Below are 21,773 nucleotides of genomic sequence, written 5' to 3'. Positions count from 1 at the left end.
GAAAGTGTGTTAGCGTATGCGTTACACAATTTACATAGTTAATTTTCGTAACACAAATGAATCAATTAAGTTAAGACTAATCACAGCTTCTTAACAGTTAAGCGCAGAAGTAATTTTTTTTTGCAATTCACTCATATATCTACTACATTATATTTAGATTCGGATTTATAAAGAGTTTTAAAGCCAACAGAGCATCCAAATTAAACATAGTTTATTTAAATAAATAATATTTTCCGTTTTTTCTGTTGCAAAAACACGTTTTGTGCCCCAGTATTTTAATCTAACATTTAAAACGAAATGTCAATAAAACCACGTAGCTAATTTCACACGGCGCAGCTAAAAAGTAATCCAATTCTGCTAAATCAAATAACTCCAGTTTGGAACACTGATTGCAGACAAAAAAGAAACGGACTAACCCCCCGACTGCAGAGTTTCTGTGGTTTCTAATTTAGTTCCACTTTGAGTTAGGTTAGTTCGGTTTGAGTTGCGACATGGTGCTTTTGAGTTGAATTCAGTGTTTGTTCGGCGCAAACCTTTTGTAAAAAGTTGGAAGACGAGATGAAATGTCATTTATCGTGTCGAAAGGAAAGACTGGAAATGTCTCACGAAATAAGGCTAAAAGTAAATAAACAAAACTTTAAACATGGCTTTCCGCTTACAAAACAAAGTCGCTTCCCGCTGTCTGTCCGTCCCTATGTATGCTTAGATCTTTAAAACTACACGACGGATTTTGATGCGGTTTTTTTTAATAGATAGAGTGATTCAAGAGGAAGGTTTATGTATAATTTGTTAATCCGTGCGAAGCCGGGGTGGGTCGCTAGTTAGGTATAAACGTCATATTTTCATAGAAATTTGTTTGACATTAATGATGACATTGCCGTTATTAATGCCATCCAGAGTTTAGCTAGGTCCAACCCTAACTTGAAGGATAGGTATCTACTAACAATAGGGCACAATACTAACCTTAACAAGCACTACAAAAAATACCTAAGACCTAATTAAAAACAAAAACATTACATGTAACATAACATAACACATTTAACGCTTTTTGCGCTGTTGTTTTGAGTTGTTTCTAATTTTAAGAAATATGTTTAATGTTAGATATGGGTTTAACCTTAACAAGCACTTTAAATACAACCTAATAAGAACAAAAACATTACATGTAACATAACATAACACATTTAACGCTTTTTGCGCTTTTGTTTGAGTTGTTTCTAATTTTAAGAAATATGTTTAATGTTAGCTATGGGTTTTATAAAACAATTTAGTTTATTTCAATGTGGTGTTTATATTTAAATATCTGTAATTCTGCACGAATATTAAGTGTTTGCATGTTTTTACGAATCCAAATAAACACATTATTTAACATTTTTGTATTTAACTTTTACATGGTAACAGGGCCAGGTTTTAAGCGTTTTCATTTTTTTTTATTACGTGCTTAAATTACGACATTTCAGAGAAAAAAACCCATGTTAATTTTACCTTTGGCTGTTATTAGTGCTTTCCCTAACATAAAATATAATTTAATACATGAATAACCTTATTTATTCGAGACGATATGCTTAAAAAAAGCAATATCGTAGCGTGGGATCCCTAACAAAGAAATATCTCATAAAGAAGCGGTTCACACGATAGCTTTTTATTTTGTAATATAGAAAAGATTTAATATAAGAATAAGTCGAGACTGAAAACCTTTTTAGTTATGCGAGGAACATCTGACCCTGAAAAACAATAATTAAAAAATCTAACCCTTTCAATACAAAGATGGTTGTCCATCCTCGTATAGAGTCAGACCAAGCTAACTTGGCAGCGATTTTGATAGCACAAACTGTGCAAGTGTGCATTTGCACCATCGCTGCCGAGTTAAATTGGTCTGACTCTAGAATAATTTCGTTTTGTTTGCAACTTCTATTGTCATAGGCGTCATAGCCTATGGCAAATTTTTCCAGTTATCTAAAAAATTAAGACTTGTTCTTAGAAAAAAGAATAGATAAAACCAACAAATATTTTCTAAAAAGCTGTCTATTTATCTCACAGCCGTTTAACATAAGAAAAACAAAAGAAACATAAATATTTAGATTATTACGAACCCTTTTCGAAACCAAACAGAGTTGAGGTCCCGCCCCCGCGTTATTTGCTTACTTACACAACACGTGGAGTTAGTGCTGGTAAGAACTCGAGTCTTTGAGTCTAAATATGAAGAACTCTATTCTGCTGGTTCGATTCCAGTCTGGGGCACTGGAGGCTTGGGTCACTTTTTCACTTTGACATTTATTTCAGTTTATGAAGAACTCGGCTCGTTTTTACGAGACTCTGAGCTAAAAATAATCGAGTCTTAAATCTCGAGTCGAGTCCTATATTGAGTATGTTTTAAGAGCAACTCAAAAGGACTCGAGCCTTCGAATAAAGACTCCGTCAATAATTTTGTAAGTAGGTCTTATATATCTAAACACTAGTAGCAGTAAAGAAAGTAAACGTTATTTATTTATTTAATCTTTATTTGCACAAAAGAAAATATAAACGTACAAAAGGCGGACTTAATGCTACAAGGCATTCTCTACCAGTCAACCTTCGGGCAAAGCAGATACTATATGCAGATACTAGAAGCAAATACTAGAGTTATTGTATGGTGTACAGACCTAAACCTTTAATTTTACTTGAAGACAATGCATTTTTTAAATGAGAGTTCTCTGAAAAGGACTCAATCCCTAAAATAGGCTAGGATCTCTCTCTACCAAGTTGTAAATAACTCGAGTTTGAAGCTAATTATATGAGTCTGAACACCGTCGAGTCTTAAAGCAGGGGACTCAAAGGACTCGAGTCTTAACCAACACAACGTGGAGCCGCGGGCGTAAACCTTACTCCACTGAAGTACTTGAAATTCTTTGTTATAGATAGAGGCCCAACGGAGCCGACATGTCTTTTTGATAAAGGCTTCTTTATAATAAGTAGATTGAAAAAAAAAGTCCACTGAGTTACCTGTACCAAATTATATACCTGTTAAAAAATAAAGACAGGTAAGTCCACGAAACAATTAAATGCTTAAATTGTGTTGTTTAAATTTGGAAAACATTACATAATTATTTTGTAAAGTAGCGAAACTCTGTCGTAGGATTTAGAAGTATTAACATTGTTTCTCGAAACGTTCTTTGAGTTGCTATGTCAGTTTCGTTTTTAGGTATAAGTAGAGTATGAGTAACCACGACACGTTGAAAATTTTCAACTAAAATATTTTTTTAACAATTTGCGCCACCACTGAGAGTGTAGACTTGATTGTAATATAAAATCATGTTACACAATTATTTATTTCTAAAATATTACCAACTTGACAGTAACAATTACCAAAGACAGTTCCACTTTCTAACCCCAATACTTTCTTCTAGTTGGATGCGCCTCTGTTTCCTCACGGACCCCAAAGGCAAGGTCCCTGTCAAGGTGGTGGCCCGGACCTTCGCATCAGGCAAGACTGAAAAGCTGGTATACCAGTGCCTGTCGGAGCTGGGGCTTCCATCAGGGAAGAATGAAGCTATGGAGAGGGAGGCCTTTACTTTTGACAAGTTCTACGCGCTGTACCATAAGATTTGTCCGAGAAATGATATTGAGGAATTATTTAGGTCCATGTAAGTATCCCCTTAGGCCGTTTCATTAGGCAAGTCTAGTTAGCTGGTTTAAGAGTTCTGTCAAAGTTGGGGCTGCCATCAGGGAAGAAGCAGCTAGGGATAAGGGCTCATTTAGACGGGGCGAGAAGTCGCATGCGACTTTGATAACATTGCGTCGTTTGATCGGTCGGCTGAATTCCGCATTGTAACTAAAATCGTATACGAATTCGCGTGCCGTCTACATGCATGAGCCCTAAGGCTTTCACGTTTGACAAGTTCAACGCGCTGTATACCATAAGATTTGTCCGAGAAATGATATTGAAGAGCTGTTTAGATCCATGTGAGTATCTGTCCGAGTACATAGAGAAGCTGTTTAGTACTGTGCAGTGGTACACTACGTGTAGTGTAGGTAATGTAGGTATAACATTGATTTTGCTTGAAGAAATCCGGTCGTGTTGCCTTTTACACTCTAGCAGCGAATACAAGAACGCCTAATTGATGCGAAAAATGCTTCTTGTTTAATCAAAATTGTAATATAATTGACTAGTAATTGACAAGCGACACTTGCACCATCACACTAACCCGGGGTTGACGGGTCAAACCGTTAACCCAGTGTCAAATGGTACTGGTAACCATGGTAACTACAGGTTTAACGCAGCGCTTCTAATATTTTAGAAGCGCTGCATAACTTGTACTTCACAATCTTCACATATAATTCACAAAATATTCCATTATTTCAGAACTCAAGGCAAATCCGACAAAATTAACCTGGACCAGTTCGTGAACTTCCTGAACGAGAAGCAGCGAGACCCCCGCCTAAACGAGATCCTGTACCCGCTGTATGACGACAAGCGAGCGGTGGAGATCATCACCACATATGAACAGGATGAGGCCGCGAAGACAGAAAGTAAGTAGGAATGGGGGGCTAGTTTTGAAAAAGATAGAGTCCGTGTAACTTTGCACAAAATTGAACAGGAAAAAGTGAGGGTTATGTCATTATAAACGTCATATTTTTATAGAAATTAGAGTAAATAATTCGATAATTCTCAACTTATTATTGATATCAAATCTTTTCAGAATGCCTAACGAAAGACGGGCTCATCCGCTACCTCATGTCCGACGAGAACGCCCCCGTGTTTCTGGACAGGCTGGACAACTACATGGACATGGACCAGCCGCTGGCTCATTATTACATAAACTCGTCCCACAACACGTATCTCTCGGGACGACAGTTCGGCGGCAAGAGTTCTGTTGAGATGTACCGACAAGTGTTGTTGGCTGGATGTCGGTGAGTAATGAATATTCTTCGTCATAATAACCACTGACTTTTTATTACATAAACTCCTCCCACAATACGTTGTGGCGGCGGTATGGTAACAAGCTGCTTCAATAATTTACGTAAGCTCATCATCGACAGTCGAAACCCATAACGCCAAACAAATATGAGAGCTATAAGTCAATCCGTTTCCAACCTTTTTGAACTAAAATGTCTTTTCAATTCAATTTCATTAACAGCAAGTTCTTCGATATGTTTCATATTCTTCGGTATCTTTTACATTCTTTGGTATCTTTTACATTCTTCGGTAACGGTGTTTTGTTTTCGGGATAAAGGAAACATTTTGCACTCCCTGGCCGACCCACATAACACGTCTATGACGTACTAGAACGTCAACTCCTAGCCTTGCTTTGCTGATGTCTAATTCTTTGAAATAAATTGTCAATATTTCAGCTGCGTAGAACTCGACTGCTGGGACGGCAAAGGCGAGGACGAGGAACCAATCATAACGCACGGCATGGCTATGTGCACAGACATCCTCTTCAAAGACGTCATCTACGCGCTCCGAGACACCGCTTTCGTGACGTCGGACTACCCCATCATACTCTCGTTCGAGAACCATTGCTGCAAGGCCCAGCAGTACAAGCTGGCCAAATACTGCGACGAGATCTTGGGGGATTTGCTGTTGAAAGAACATCTGCCAGATCACCCTGTGAGTCTTTAAATTTCGTACCACGTTTCAGGCTTTCCAGGTTAATTCTTTAGTTACTTTCCAAACTATTCCAAAGCCAGTGAGAATTGCTCGTAAAACAGACAGCTGTTGACGAAGAAAAGTTCTTCATACATCATCTGTTTTATTCGGTACAGTCACAGAAGCTGCTAAGCGGGCGAGGTGTTCAAAATTACTTTGACGCGCTCTTATTCTCTAAACAATAAAGTCGCGTCAAGATCTTTTTGAACACATCGCCCGCTTAGCTACTATTGCTACTGACTGTACCTAATTAATTCGGGTCTTAATTTAATGTCACAGACTATTAAAGTTTTTCTAGAGACTTTCTCTCGTGAACGCTTCATCTCTGGACTGCTCTCTGTAAAATTCCCAAGGGACTTCAATATAAAGTTCTGATTCTTCAAAAGAGGGTACAGGTTCGAAAGAATTTACATTGTTCATGTGACATCTCTAAAACAAGTGTCAAGTGTTATAGTTTGTAGCTTTCTAGTAGACCTCGAAGGCTTATCCTATTATCTATTGTTCAGTAAAACCGCACGTGCTACTTACCTGCAAAAAAGGGTCCTAATTATTCTATTTGGCACCTGAGCGCGGGCTAGTCCAACGCTCAAAAAACCAGTGTAGGTGCGCTCTCCGATAACGCGCCTTTGTTACGCATCTCGATGACACATTTTAGACTGGTTCTGTAGCGTCCGACTCGCCGGCACTCAGTAACCGAAGTACCGATTTTTTATGCAGGTGGTTGTGGCACGTGGCACGAGCGGTTTTTCTTAACAATAGACAATAGGATTAGCCTTCGGGGTCTATTAGAAAGCTACAAACTATACATCCTCTTCAAGAGAGGAGAAACCCTAATCTTATGATTTCTCTGATAATGCAATCTGAATCCAATTAATCCAATATCAGATCAAAAATGGACTTGCTCAGAAATATTAAAAGGGCATTTGAAGCCATCATATTGCATTTGTAATATTTTAATAACAATTTCATAGAATTCCTTACTTTCCAGTTGGAACCGGGCCAGCCTCTCCCACCGCCTTCAGCGCTGAAGAGGAAAATCATGATCAAGAACAAGCGGCTGAAGCAGGAAGTGGAACGGCAGGAGTTGGAGCTGTTCCGGCAGGGGCAGTTCGTTATTGAGGACGAGGTCAAAGAAGATGCTTCCGCGGTCGCCGTGCCCGATAAAAAGGTAAAGATATTCAAGTCAACATGGTCATTTATTAGCCTAAAAAGCGCTGGTGGCCTAGCGGTAAGAGCGTGCGACTTTCAATCTGGAAGTCGTGCCAATAAGATTTTCGGATCTTATGTACGAAATATCATTTGATATTTACCAGTCTCTATTTGGTGAAGGAAAACATTGTGAGAAAACCGGACTATTAATCCCAATAAGGCCTAGTTTACCCTCTGGGTTGAAAGGTCAAGGGGCAGTCGCTTTCGTTAAAACTATTGCGTACGTCAATTCTTGGGATTAGTTGCCAGGCGGACCCCAGACTCCCATAAGCCGTGGCAAAAAGCCGGGACAACGCGTGGAAGATGATGATGGTCATTAATTAGTCCTTCGAAAGCGACGCCTATCGTGCGCGGCGCGTCATTGTGAACCTTGTCGGAATGCACGAAGGTTGATATTGGGTTGTAGCTGCGCACGTCAGTTGACTTCTTTAGCGGCCAAAGGGTAAACTGGTATCAAAAAGGAGGGATTTTTTGAAAAAGTATTTCATTATTTTAAAGGGCCAATTGCCTTCTGAATGTGGATGAGATCCTGGGGAAATTGAGAGGCATTTTCAAACATTATATGTAGGTATAGATACTTGTAGGCAAAAGTATTAAATGTAAAGTGTATGACAAAATCAACAGCTAATTAAGTTATCGCCACACCTCGGACACTGGCGATCAAATGTATGAAACAAACGCGTTCCTACACACACAGCCTAAGCTCGTGTAGGTGAACTGCTTGTGTGAGTGAGATAAGACATTGTAAGGTAACTGTGAGGTAATGTGGGCGGCACAACGGGAGGCAGGGAGTGTCCATACTGTACGCTAGTACTCTTTATTATGCTGTGTTATCGCTGTATGGCTCTATTCAATCACTCTAGTTTTCAAAACTTGTAATTTGATAAAATTGTTTCAACAAAACAAGCGACGTACAGCACCGTCTTGTTCAACGTTTTTTTGTTTATTAATTACATAAATAACCTTATCCAGCCCGAAGAAATAGTGGCAGAAGCAGCGACAGCTGGCGACGACGCGCCTCCACCTGTAGCGTATACAGGGTCCACCACCAACGTGCATCCTTGGCTGTCTTCCATGGTCAACTACGCACAGCCCATCAAGTTCCAAGGATTCGAAGAGGCTGAGAGTAAGTAACTTACTACTAGCGACATCTAGTGACTATATAATCTTAAACATAAGGCTCTGACAACAAGCGCCATCTAACGATACGTTGGAGGATTAGATTCATTACACAATGGTCTACACCTTCACCACCAACGTGTAGCCTTGGCTGTCTTCCATGGTCAACTACGCGCAGCCCATCAAGTTCCAAGGATTCGAAGAGGCTGAGAGTAAGTAACTTACTACTAGCGCCATCTAGTGACTAATCCTAAACATAAGGCTCTGACAACAAGCGCCATCTAACGATACGTTGGAGGATTAGATAGATTACACAATGGTCTACACCGGTTCCACCACCAACGTGCATTCTTGGCTGTCTTCCATGGTCAAATACGCGCAGCCCTTCAAGTTCCAAGGATTCGAAGAGGCTGAGAGTAAGTACTACTAGCGCCATCTAGTGACTAATCGTAAACATAAGGCTATCTCTGTGACAACAAGCGCCATCTAACGATACGTTGGAGGATTAGATTCATTACACAATGGTCTACACCTTCACCACCAACGTGTAGCCTTGGCTGTCTTCCATGGTCAAATACGCGCAGCCCTTCAAGTTCCAAGGATTCGAAGAGGCTGAGAGTAAGTACTACTAGCGCCATCTATTGAGAGTTATGAAAACTTGGTAGGTGATGACTGGCGCCTATATATTACTAGCTTTTGCCCGCGACTTCGTCTGCGTGGAATTAGTAGCAGCAGTTAGAGTAAGTACAGCACCTTGATAAAATCTAAAGGCAATAATTTTGAGCATATTATTATTTTAGCTTATTCTTATTCATAATATGCTTAATTGCTTACACCTAATTTAACAGGCAATTAATTAATTTTCTCATTTTCACCCTCTTTAGGGATGACTTCAGAAATAAAAACTATCCTATGTCTAAAAAATTATTCATAGGTGTCGCTATTTCACTACATAGTATAAAACAAAGTCGCTTCCCGCTGTCTCTCTGTCTATCTGTATGTATGCTTAGATCTTTAAAACAACGCAACGGATTTTGATGCGGTTTTTTTAATAGATAGAGTGATTCAAGAGGAAGGTTTATATATAATTTGTTAACCCGTGCGAAGCCGGGGCGGGTAGCTAGTTTATTTTAAATCGCAAACTTCTGCTTTCAGAAAAGAACATCTACCACAACATGTCTTCCTTCGCCGAGACCACCGGCATGAACTACTTGAAGCAGCAAGCCATAGACTTCGTCAACTATAACAAGAGGCAGATGTCCAGGATCTACCCTAAGGGCACAAGGGCCGACTCTTCCAACTACATGCCTCAGGTACGAACATTAAAAGTTAACCTCCTGAGACCCACGGTACAATTTTTTAGGGTTCCGTACTAGGGAATGCGAATCGGTTATTTTTTGTATGGAAATAACCGCGGTTTCGGTTAATAACCGATTATTTCCATACAAAAAATAACCGAAAATAACCGATTTGCATTCCCTATTCCGTACCCAAAGGCTAAAAAACGGGACCCTATTACTAAGACTTTGCTATCCGTCTGTCACCAGGCTGTATCTCATGAACCGCGATAGCTAGACAGTTGAAATTTTCATAAATGATGTATCTCTGTTGCCGCTATAACAACAAATACTAAAAAAAATTAAAAAAATATTTAAGGGGGGCTCCCATACAACAAACTCGATTTTTTTTGCTTTTTTTTTGTTTATGGTGCGCGAGTCCGACTCGCTCTTGGCCGGTTTTTGTACATATTCCCCAATCTATTTTGAACTTTGGCTGAATAACAAATAGTTCCAAATCCAAAAACAAAACAACTGCTTCTGGGTCTCGGGAGGAAGCGCCAGTCGCGCACAGGTCAAGTGCACGCGCGCTGAATATACTCAGCATACGCATATCGTACTTAAAATTAACGCGATTAGTTTTGGGAGCCACAGACTTTTTTTATAATTTTGTAAATGTCTATAGTCCGTACATGTTCTCATGTCCTTACACATGTCCTTCTCGGACAATGAGAACAATTCCCAGCAGTGCCCAGCACTGAGACGTAAATAGGCTTCACTACATAGTATAAAACAAAGTCACTTGCCGCTGTCTGTCTGTCTGTATGTATGTATGCTTAGATCTTTAAAACTACGCAACGGATTTTGATGCGGTTTTTCAATAGATAGAGTGATTCAAGAGGAAGGTTTATGTATAATTTGTTAACCCGTGCGAAGCCGGGGCGGGTCGCTAGTACGAGTACAATAATAGAACATGTTTATTTCCCGTCCCTAGGTGTTCTGGAATGCCGGCTGTCAAATGGTGTCCCTCAACTTCCAAACCTCAGACCTTCCCATGCAGCTCAACCAGGGCAAGTTCGAATACAACGGTAACTGCGGATACCTCCTCAAACCGGACTTCATGAGGCGGGCGGACAGGAGCTTCGACCCTTTCGCTGATGCCCCGGTCGACGGTGTGATCGCGGCCCAATGTTCTGTGCAAGTAAGTTGGTCCTAGAGGTCCTAGTATAGTACCCTGCGGTACACCCAGAGGAAATAAGTAGGGCCTAGTATAGTCCCCTTCGTTACACCCAGAGGAAATAAATAGGGCCTAGTATAGTACCCTGCGGTACACCCAGAGGAAATAAGTAGGGCCTAGTATAGTACCCTGCGGTACACCCAGAGGAAATAAGTAGGGCCTAGTATAGTACCCTGCGGTACACCCAGACTCCAGAGGAAATAAGTAGGATCTAGTATACCCAGCCCGGCCCTTTAGGTACACTCAGCGTTCTGTATATAACTCTCTGTATATAGATAGTACCTTGATGTACACCCTGGGCAAGTTTGATTACAGCATACATTGGCTACATATTTACTTAAACCGGTCTTTATGAGACAAGCATATTCATTAATCTTCGATATTTTTTCTCATACGGTAGAATATTCGAAAACGTAGTATTGATTATGATTGTCTAGTTTTCGCTTGGCACCGAGACATACTAGACTATAGTTGGTCAAACCAAATTTGTCAGTAAATAAGAACAAAAAAAACTACACTCATCCTTTCTTTTGGGTACTAGTACTAGTGTAAGACAAATATAATATGATTCTCTCTGTCTATGTTTGAAATGAGACAGTCCTTTGACAAACCTCTGAGTATATTTTTTTTAAACAACTTAATAACATTTTGAAATTAATATACCTATTTCTTTACCAGGTAATAGCCGGGCAGTTCTTGTCAGACAAGAAGATAGGCACATACGTAGAAGTGGACATGTATGGTCTACCCACAGATACCATCCGTAAAGAGTTCAGGACGCGTATGGTCCCCGCCAATGGACTGAACCCTGTTTATAATGAAGAACCGTTCCTGTTCCGAAAGGTGAGTCTTATGATGTATTAATAAGGTTGAGATTCGAGCGGCAACTCCACGAGCAGCATAGTGCGCAAATCGTCCATTTACAATAAAGAACGGATTGGTGAGTCTTATGCCTAGTAGAATTAAGGTTGAGATTTGCGTGATAACACCGACGCCATTCGCAAAGAGTTCAGGACGCATATGGTTCCCGCCAACGGACTCAACCCTGTTTATAATGAAGAACCGTTCCTGTTCCGAAAGGTGAGTCTTATGATGTATTAATAAGGTTGAGATTCGAGTGGCAACTCAACTCCACGAGCAGTTTAGTGCGCAAATTGTGTCCATTTACAATAAAGAACGGATCGGTGAGTCGTAGGTATGCCTAGTAGAATTAAGGTTGGGATTTGCGTAACACCGATAACACCGACGCCATTCGCAAAGAGTTCAGATCTCGTATGGGCCCCGCTAACTGTCAGAATCTTGCCTACAATTCAGAACCGTTTATGCTTTGAAAGGTGCGTCTTATGTATGTAAAACAAAGGTTAAGTAGCTAATTCACGAAAAGTTTAACGCGATTGGTCTCTGTTAATGGGTTAAGTCAGACAGTTACAAAACGTGACTCTTAATTATATAGTCTTATAAGTAGGTATGTAGCAGTATTAAGATTCAAAAAAGATCAACAAGTCCACCGCAGACATTTTTAATCGCGACTCAAGTCCGTGTAAAAAATAGAAATCGTCAAAAATAGATGACGTCATTTATGAACCCCTATAGCCCCTATTAAGTTCTAATTTCTGTCGCCAGGTTGTCCTTCCAGACTTGGCCGTCCTCCGTTTCGGCGTTTACGACGAGAACGGGAAACTGCTCGGGCAACGGATCCTGCCCCTGGACGGGCTGCAGGCCGGCTACCGGCACATCTCGCTGCGGACAGAAGCCAACTTCCCCATGTCGCTGCCCATGCTGTTCTGTAACATCGAGCTGAAGATCTACGTGCCCGATGGCTTCGAAGGTGAGGGTCCATCCATGATACTTTAAAGCAGGGATGTTGCGAACATCCGCATCTGCATCACTTCCGCATTATTTTCAACATCCGCATCCGCATAAAATCGATGCGGAGCTTATGCGGATGCGGATGTCGAACAAGTCGGTACAGGAACGTGTTAGCGGCGGCGTAAGTGCTAGGTAATTTCGTCATTACCTATAACGAAATCGTCTAGATCCAGAAAAGTCGGCGAAGTTACTGTTTATTAAATATAACGCACCTATATTCTTGCTCAAATACTAAACGTTTCGTTTTTTTTAATAATAAATACTAAAAATGTAATAAGTATTTGACGTTTTCTAAGTACCTAATCTTGACACCCGCATCCGCGGATGTGAGCCTCTAAATATCCGCTTCCGCGGATGTCAAAAAATCTGCATCCGCAACATCCCTGCTTTAAAGAGCATAGTGAAATGTCACAGGAACACAGCTGTACAGTGCATAATTGTTTTCATTTCTCATGCTCTTAAATAGGGTCATTGTTGTTCTAAAAGGTGTGCAGAAAATTATACGTTTCTGCATTAGAGCATTTTACGTTCCAATTTCGATTTTTTTTTCTTTTTACTATTTGCAATTGAAATTTGGGTTTAAATAGATTTGTTATACAATTTCCGTTCTGATATTTTATTTCCTATTCTATAAATAACGATACTTTTGCCTAAATTGTTAATTGAAAGTACCCTCAAGAAATAAGATTAAAATGTATACTTAGTATAAGGCCTGAGTGGACGCTCTTGTTGTGCGTGCAGCGGGGCGGGGCGTGCGGCGTGCATGTTAAACAAATGCGCACGTATAGGAGCGGCCTTAGTGCACGCTGCTCACATCACGCGTGAGCCCACATCCACGCCGCACGCCCCGCCGAACGCTCCACTCCGAGCGTCCATCATTCAGCCACGGACTATATATATAAACTACCTCGGCCGGAATGTGTGCCTTTCATCCCTTGGTTAACAATCTACTACTAGTATTTCCTTCGTATTTTCTTGGAAACATGTTTGCAGATTTCATGGCGGCCCTCTCGGACCCTCGCGCGTTCATGGGCGCGGCCAAGGAGCGCACCGACAACATGAAGCAGATGGGCATCGAGGAAAGCGGCCCCGAGAAGAAAGTCACCATCGAGGACAAGAAGGAAGGTCAGTCACAGACAACCGTTCTATTTCCGCAAAAAAAAAATTTAAACTGTTTATTTCAGTAATAAAAAGACATTGTATTACATACTAAACTTAACTACTAATTTTTGAGTTAAGGCATAGAGAAAAAAATACATAGAGTGCTCACTCCATACATCAGTTTTAGTACCAAAAAGACTATTAGCATCTAGCGTCGAGTAGCGGAACTATCAGTACTGCTACTTGACAATAGATGTAGCACCGACCGGAAAGTCTTATGCTGTTGAGATAAGACTTTCCGGTCGGTGCTACATCTATTGTCAAGTAGCAGTACTGATAGTTCCGCTACTCGATGCTAGATGTAGATACTGAAATTAATAGTCTGAACTGATGTATGGAGTGAGCACTCTATGTATTTTTTTCTCTATGGTTAAGGAGACTTAAATTATTTACAAATTCATTTTTAATGGTTAGGTACATAGACAAGGCCGTAATTAAGTGATTTCGGTGCACTGCCCTCTCATTTTAACTAGGTATTTTTTAATAATATTTCTAGCTTGTTTACTCGTCCGTCCTTCTATAAGTTTTAATAGTTCCTTTGAAAATCTATTCAAGGTGCTCGGTAAGACGCATTTCCACACTCAATGCTGGCTTGTCTTGAAAAACTGTTTATCCGAGGCCAATTATAAGCCAGCACTGGCTTCGTCTATCTAAACCTATTCGCTACGTGCACGACTGTCACACAACCTAGCACCCGCAACTCTAGGGGAAACGTCAATTTACTACATCTTATAAAACTACTCCAAAACTCAAAAGCTACTGAACGGATTTTCACACGATTTTCATGTATCAATAGGTTTTGTTTAAAATAGTTGAAATATGACGATGTTGTCGGAAAAAAACACGCTGGTTAGGAGCTTTAATCGAAAACGCTGCCTAATCCGTTTGAGCTATAACAATACAATGTGTGGTGTGGTTGTCTCTCTTTCATGGGTCTACAAAAAAGTCCGCGATGGTGTATGTCTATCTTTAAAGGATAACTTACTATACCCATTCTTAACTTCTAGAAAAATATCACATAATATGTGGCATTTGCAAAGCTTTTTACACGGATACAGCATCAATTATTATCAAATTAATTACGTTAGTTATATTAAGCATTTCATACAGATTACAATGGTCCATTACACCATACAATTTAAATGAATATCTCAGGAGTAATCGTAAATTAAAGTTCCAGTTCGAGCCATATAACTTGTATGAAATGTTAAAGACTATCCTTTTTTAGTTCCAAGTTTCACCACCGCATGCACTGCGATCGCTTTACTTTCCCCCACCATATACTTCGCACGTAGCCAATAGACATTCGTATTTATTACACTAAATAAAAAAATACCCACATCCGGGGTGAAAAAGGATCGAACATTCACATTTTAACGACTATTCGCAGACGTGCATCTAATACCTTTAAACGAGCAATTCTTGTTTATTTATTTATATATATATTTATTTATCTATATATATATTTCTGGGGCTGGCCCAGCAAAGTGAAGAGTGGCGATTATTTACTCCACCGACAAGAGCATAGCTCTTAAATATTGATGATGATGATGATATTTCGAGGATCTCAGAAACGGCTCTAATGATTTCGACGAAATTTACTATATGAGGGTTTTCGGGGGAGAAAAATCGATCTAGCTAGGTCTTATCTCTGGAAAAACGCGCACTTTTGGGTTTTTATATGTTTTCCGAGCAAAGCTCGGTCTCCCAGATATTATAAATAAGATGTGGCCTAATAATAAACGAAAACCAAAACACGTGGGTAAACCAAAGTCTGAACTTTCACGCCTGCATCCGCCCCAGGTCATTTATAATATCCGAGATATGTTTACGAGTCGCAAATAGCCATGGAATCATAATTTATATTGAACTGGAGCGTACACCGGCCGCGTAAGAGATATTTTCAGACGCTTCAATTATTCAGCTTGGTTTAAGATGAAAGCTGAAGCGTTGATATCTCCCGACCTATCCAAACAAAACATTTTGGGTCTTAGGTACTGTCACTAAAACGATTTAACATTTGCTATATTACGTTTCACATTTGTTATATAGGTAATTATTTTTATATTGTACTAGCGACCCGCCCCAGCTTCGCACGGGTTACACTCTATTGATAGGTAGGTGAAAACCACATGAAAATCTGTTCAGTATTTTTTGAGTTTATCGCCAACATACATACACACAAATAGACGCGGCGGGGGACTTTGTTTTATAAGGTGTAATGAAGTCTGTATGGAATGAGGCACGATAGTTCTCCTTTACTGTTTTATTCAAGGTAAAAAACTCTACAAATAATGTACCTATTGCAATTTACGATCGTGTTAAAATTAAATGGTGAAACTAGCTAGTTCATATTGAAAATATACATTTTTGTAATTGATAAAATTCGCTCTTGAAAACCGCTATTGCCTGTGTGTTCGAACCGATATTTAAATAAATAAACGATTCGAAAATTCCCTGCAGTTCGAGCGAAAACTTCAGTTTGATGAAATGTTCGGATTTTGAACATCCCGTTAGTATAGTATTAGTCTTAGCCGAAATAGTGTAGTTATAATTCAATCAATTTTTGCATAGAATTAAATTGTGGTGTGTTCATTTAATATAAATTGTGGTGTCAAGATGCTCAGATATCAAAGAACCGTTAAGACTGTAAGGATAGTTGAGACAGGTAAGCAGCGTATGAAGTATACTGTCTCACCACGCATAGTAACCGTATGTAACATCGGGAAACCCAATTTATACTTTAACTGTATTGCTCGAGAATGAATACAGTAAACAATTGTATGTTAGGTAATAGGTAAACAATCAGAATGAGTATTCTAATTTCAAATAAGCACGTTTGTTATGCCTGGAGGGCAGTATTGGATCCTGGGAAGATATGCTAGGAAGCAGATTTTCGATTTGACATTAAGTAAGCAAAGCCATTGAACGTAATTATATAGACCAAAAATGAGATTTCAACTTTGAGTTACAATATAGTTCTATGCGTTCGAATGGGAAAGTAATAAGTTTATATGTGTTTCTATCTCTTAATCTTATAGTGCCTCGTTTTTATACACGTCGTACGATATATAAAAGTCATAAATACGGTTTCTTTCAAAGTGTTACTTAATTTGAAAAAGATAAGTAACCTCACAAGTTTAAAAAATCTGTTTATCTATGTAAATTGTAAGATAACAAATCGAATAATACCAAAATTGAACAATTCTCATAATTTCGCAACTTTCAGGCGTGGTTGCTCTGCTAGTTTTCTAACCATTAAACTGCAATACGGTTGTTTACTAAATACGATGAATTGTACAATTTTTCCAACCCTAATCAAACTCAACCAACCATATCATTTACAGAGCCTCCACTAGTATTCGAGCCAATCACAGTCGAGTCCCTACGCCAAGAGAAGGGCTTCGTCAAAACTGGTCGCAAGCAGCAGAAAGAGCTGGAAGCCATGCGCAAGCGCCACTCGAAAGAGAAACTCGCCATGCAGAAGACGCAGTGCAGCGCGCTTGAGAAACTCATCAAGGGGAAGAAGTAAGTACAACAGTACAACTAACTATCAAGGTTAGGGTTGTGCTCGATGCCGTCAGAACAGGCCGCAAGTAGGAGCTGGAAGCCATTAGCAAGCGCCACGCCAAGAGACGCGCGCACTTGAGAAACTCATCAAGGTGAAGAAGTAAGTACTACTAGCAACTAACAAGATTAGGGTTGTCTTCGATGCCGTCAAACTGGCGACAAGGAGAAGCTTGCCATGCAGAAGACGCAGTGCAGTGCGCTTGAGAAACTCATCAAGGGGAAGAAGTAAGTACTAATGACTACCAAGATTAGGGTCGTCTTCGATGCAACATCGTAGCAACATTGGTGCAAAGTAATTCTAGGTGCGATGTGACGAGCGGATCGAGTGGCAATGGCAATAAACGCGCTGTTTTAAATGTAAAAGCTGGCCAGTTAAAAGTGTACAATCATTACGTCATTCTTAACAACTTTTATGGCACTAAGGAAACTACGAAAAGGTTTAGCCGTTCCTAAATGTCACTTATGAGACTCTGTTTGTCACAGCATTTTTTTTCACATTTTCGTGAAAGCAATAACGGTTAAATGTATAAAATACATGTTGTATTGCTCGAATTTCCAGCAAAGAGCAGCTAAGCAACGACGCGGCCTTCCGCAAGCTTGTCACCGACCAGTCAGCGGCGTGGAGCGAGCTGGTGGCCAAGCACCGTCTCGAGGAATGGAGCACAGCCCGCAGCCGGTTGGACGAGCAGCGAGAACTGCTCAAGAAGATGATGGAGACGACCCAGCAGGTCCAGATGAAGCAGCTGGAAGCTAAACACGAGAGGTACGTCGTTAGATCAAAGACTTAGGGCCGGTTGCACCAGGGTGTTTTTTTTTGTTGTCCCCTACACTTTGTTTTCAAATTTGGGATTTTTTATGTTATTTCTACTCAGAATCACGAGCTCTTTCTATCCTAACAGGAGAAAAAAAGTGTCCTAAGGTTTTATTTCCATTACGTCACCATTTTTCATAGACTTTGTATGGCGGTCGCGGAATGGAAAGATCGAAAAATGTATGGAAATTTTGGGACACTTTTTTTCTCCTATTAGGATAGACAGAGCTCGTGATTCTGAGTAGAAATAACATAAAAAATCCCAAATTTGAAAAAAAAGTGTAGGGGACAACAAAAAAAAAACGCCCACCAACCACATTTGACAGACTGATCAACGTCAGCCGGCGCTTTACTATGAAACTTTCCATACATACAAATTTAGCGAACTCTTTAACGAAGACTAAAGTTTGGTGCAACTGACCCTAAGGATCGGTACACCAAACTGTTCGTATCGTTAATGAGTTTGTTAAATTTTATCGTATGGAAAGTTTCATAGTAAAGCGCCGGGTCGCGCCGGCTGACGTTGATCAGTCTGTCAAATGTGGTTGGTGCAACTAGCCCTAAGCATACATGGAGTGGAACCCAGCGGGCGTTGGAATATGGTGAATGATGTGTCAGTCTTTCTTTTATGGCCTTAGTGTTCTACTCATCATCATATCAGCCTTTATCCACTGCTGAGCATACCTCTCTCCGAGTACGCCACTTATCCCATCCAGAATCCTTGATCCTGATCAATCCAAGATCCTGAGCTTATCTCGTCCAGAAATGACCTCCTTTCGTCCGAAAACGGCCATTTTAGTCCACCTGCCATCACTCTGCCTTTATCCATCTTATCCATTTGCCATTACTCTGCATGTAGTAGCTACTGCTGCTACTGCTTAGTCCAATTCGTTGGTCTGACCAGATCCGCACCGCTCTTGACTCCACAGTTCACGTGGCTCTCCACACCGCCAAAGACAGAAATAGATGGAGAAAGATCGTAAAAGAGAAAGTGAGAGGGGAGTAGCTACTGGCAAAATCCTAAATCAGGTTTCAGTTTTAAGAGAGAGGAATGGGGTTGGCAACTCTCAAAGGTTTGCATAGATGGCGTCATCATACCTTGCCCCTTTTTCTATGGGATTTGGGGTAAAGGGCTGGCATCACAGACAAGACATCCTCTAGACTGAGCATAGTAACGCTACCCCCTCTGCCACTCATACGGTAGTTTTACTCCATCTTCGAGTCAATCCCGTGCCGTGATTGGTCCGTGTTTTTGAACGGACCAATCACGGCACGGGATTCGCTCACCTCGTCCCCCCCGCACCCCCGTATTTTTGGCAGCATCGGTTTCATGAAATAATTGCTCTAAACTCAGTCTAGAGGATTCCTAGTCTATGGCTGGCATCCAGGGCATTAAAAGAACAAAAATTTGACACAATTCTAGGGATTGACAGGGCAAGCTATGATGACGCCATCTAAATACTTCGACCGGCCAGCCCCATTGAATTTGGTTTCCAGGGAGCTGAAAGACATGAACGGGCGGCAGGCCAAGATCAGCATGGAGACCAGCAAGGAGGTGGCCAACGACAAGACGCTGAAGACCAAGCAGGAGAAGGACCGCCGGCTCAGGGAGAAGAAGCAGAACAACACCAAGAAGTTCATGGAGGAACGGAAAGTGAGTTGCTCAATAATAAGTTTTTGGCAAAAATTTCATTTTTGGTACAAGCTTTTATCGCTGACTGTACTTTTCATTTCATTTCATTTCATTTATTTTGTTGTAAAGTCATGTACATAAGTAAATCCAGATGTTATACAATAAAATACAAGTCAGACCATGACACCCTGTAAGGGCACACAACATTAACTTAAAAACTAAATAACCTAAAGTTTGGATTCATTTATAAATAACAATTATTAATATAAGTATTACAAAAAATAGATGTTATAAACTATCGTCATTAAGAAAATCCTTAACCGAATAATAACATTTATCGATTAATAAATTTACTAACTTGTTTTTAAATATTGTGTTTCGAGTTTCTAGCTTAATATAATTGGGAATTTTTCTTTCCATAACCAACTAATACTCATCGAACACAATTCGGTTGCGTTGTTTTATCCTGTCTCCATCATCAGATCAGCTCCATGGTACCATAATATTGCATTGTCACCCGACTTACACACGTATGCAAATTTTCAGCTTCATCGGAAACCGAGAAGTGGGTCAATGTGATGTGATGTGTGTGTGTGTGTGTATGTGTGTGTGTGTGTGTGTGTGTGTGTGTTTGAGGTCTTTTGAGTCCATATTTAAAGAGCTTGAATGTGTCGTGTATTTCGCGGTAGCTAAGTATCTACTTTAAAAAATGTTAAAAATATCTATAACGTTAAGGTAACATCGATAGCAAACGTGTCGATATTTCATTTTGTCAATCACTTTATTTGCCACAAAAACTTCTATGTCTATCTTCTTCCTCGCGTTATACCGGCGTTTTGCCACGGCTTATGGAAGCCTGGGGTCCGCTTGACAACTAATCCCATTGACATAGGCACTAGTTTTAGTTTATCTTCTGTCTGTAAATAGCATAATTTGGTATAAACTAAAATAGATGTCATATATTAAAGAAAAAGTGACGAAGCCAGTGGTGAAAGCCGGATTCGAAGCGGTTACTTTAGCAAACCCCTAGGCCACCCCGCCACGGTGGAACCCGTCCCAATTTCTCGACTATATGTCATCTTACTAAGACTATAGGCGTCTCTGACCAACTCTAAGTACTTTGTATATACTTATAAGTAAGTAAGTACTTTGTATATACTTATAGTAGGATATAGGTTTGACCTATCTTGTAGGATATTAAATCTTTTATCTTTATGCCGATTAGTACAGCTTTTATGTCTAATTGCTCAAGGGTTAACTGGAAGAGATCCCTGAAAGGGATAAGTTCGCCTTTGTACTAATGATGTGTGTTCTTTCATGTTTTATGTTTTATGTTTCTATACGAATTCCTTACGGAATTACGATATAGCGAGAATAGAATAATTTGATTTGTTCCCAAAGTTGTGTAAACTTGTGTATAATTTGTTGTTTTATGTTCTCAGGGGGCGACGATCAAGCAGAACCGCGAGAAGGAGAAGCTGAAGGTCACGCACGACAAGCAGATGGAAGAGTTGTCCAAGGACGTTGACAACGTATGTATGAGCATAGAGAAAAAAATACATAGAGTGCTCACTCCATACATCAGTTCAGACTATTAATTTCAGTATCTACATCTAGCATCGAGTAGCGGAACTATCAGTACTGCTACTTGACAATAGATGTAGCACCGACCGGAAAGTCTTATGTCAACAGCATAAGACTTTCCGGTCGGTGCTACATCTATTGTCAAGTAGCAGGCGGCCTAGCCAAGGTGACAATCGCTATCGCTTCGCCATCGAATCGCTTTGTGTCTCTCTATCACTCATCCATATTAGTGCGACAGTGACAGTTGCGTTTCTATCGCTACGGAGCGTAAGCGATTTGCACGTTGGCTACGCGGCCAGTACTGATAGTTCCGCTACTCGATGCTAGATGCTAATAGTCTTTTTGGTACTAAAACTGATGTATGGAGTAAGCACTCTATGTATTTTTTTCTCTATGGTTCATACCATAGAGAAAAAAATACATAGTTGCTCATGCAAAGACAGCTTTGGTTTACTTTAGAGATGGGTAACTCAGGAGTGATGATAAAAAAAATATATATCTTTCTCTTTTTATGAATCACTCTTCTCTCACAAAGCGATAAGCGATGTCTCGGTCGCGCGTCGACCGAAGTAACACGAACGAGCGACAGCGGTCGTTCGGGCGGGTTCGGACGCGTATTTCGCTAAATATTCCGCGAGAAGTAGATACAGTAAGTATAGTATTTCTCGCTCGCTACT

The 21,773-nt window shown here is 40.2% G+C and overlaps 1 protein-coding gene across 2 annotated transcripts in view; it reads left to right on the top strand.

Annotated features, from left to right (window-relative positions):
• LOC134653331 (1-phosphatidylinositol 4,5-bisphosphate phosphodiesterase) overlaps positions 1-21,773 on the top strand; it is a 99,500-nt gene that overhangs the window by 75,703 nt on the left and 2,024 nt on the right. For both annotated transcript variants that reach the window (XM_063508663.1, XM_063508664.1), the window contains exons 7-21: positions 3,384-3,620; positions 4,340-4,506; positions 4,677-4,887; positions 5,329-5,587; positions 6,615-6,794; positions 7,808-7,961; positions 9,110-9,267; positions 10,226-10,432; positions 11,147-11,311; positions 12,092-12,296; positions 13,331-13,462; positions 16,846-17,026; positions 17,628-17,831; positions 19,377-19,533; positions 20,955-21,044. In XM_063508663.1, the coding sequence (XP_063364733.1) occupies positions 3,384-3,620; positions 4,340-4,506; positions 4,677-4,887; positions 5,329-5,587; positions 6,615-6,794; positions 7,808-7,961; positions 9,110-9,267; positions 10,226-10,432; positions 11,147-11,311; positions 12,092-12,296; positions 13,331-13,462; positions 16,846-17,026; positions 17,628-17,831; positions 19,377-19,533; positions 20,955-21,044 (2,707 nt within the window). The remainder of the gene's footprint in view (positions 1-3,383; positions 3,621-4,339; positions 4,507-4,676; positions 4,888-5,328; positions 5,588-6,614; positions 6,795-7,807; positions 7,962-9,109; positions 9,268-10,225; positions 10,433-11,146; positions 11,312-12,091; positions 12,297-13,330; positions 13,463-16,845; positions 17,027-17,627; positions 17,832-19,376; positions 19,534-20,954; positions 21,045-21,773) is intronic.

Source organism: Cydia amplana, chromosome 13 (genome assembly GCF_948474715.1).
Source record: "Cydia amplana chromosome 13, ilCydAmpl1.1, whole genome shotgun sequence".
Lineage (NCBI taxonomy): Eukaryota > Metazoa > Arthropoda > Insecta > Lepidoptera > Tortricidae > Cydia > Cydia amplana.
This window is presented reverse-complemented; position numbering and strand designations above follow the sequence as displayed.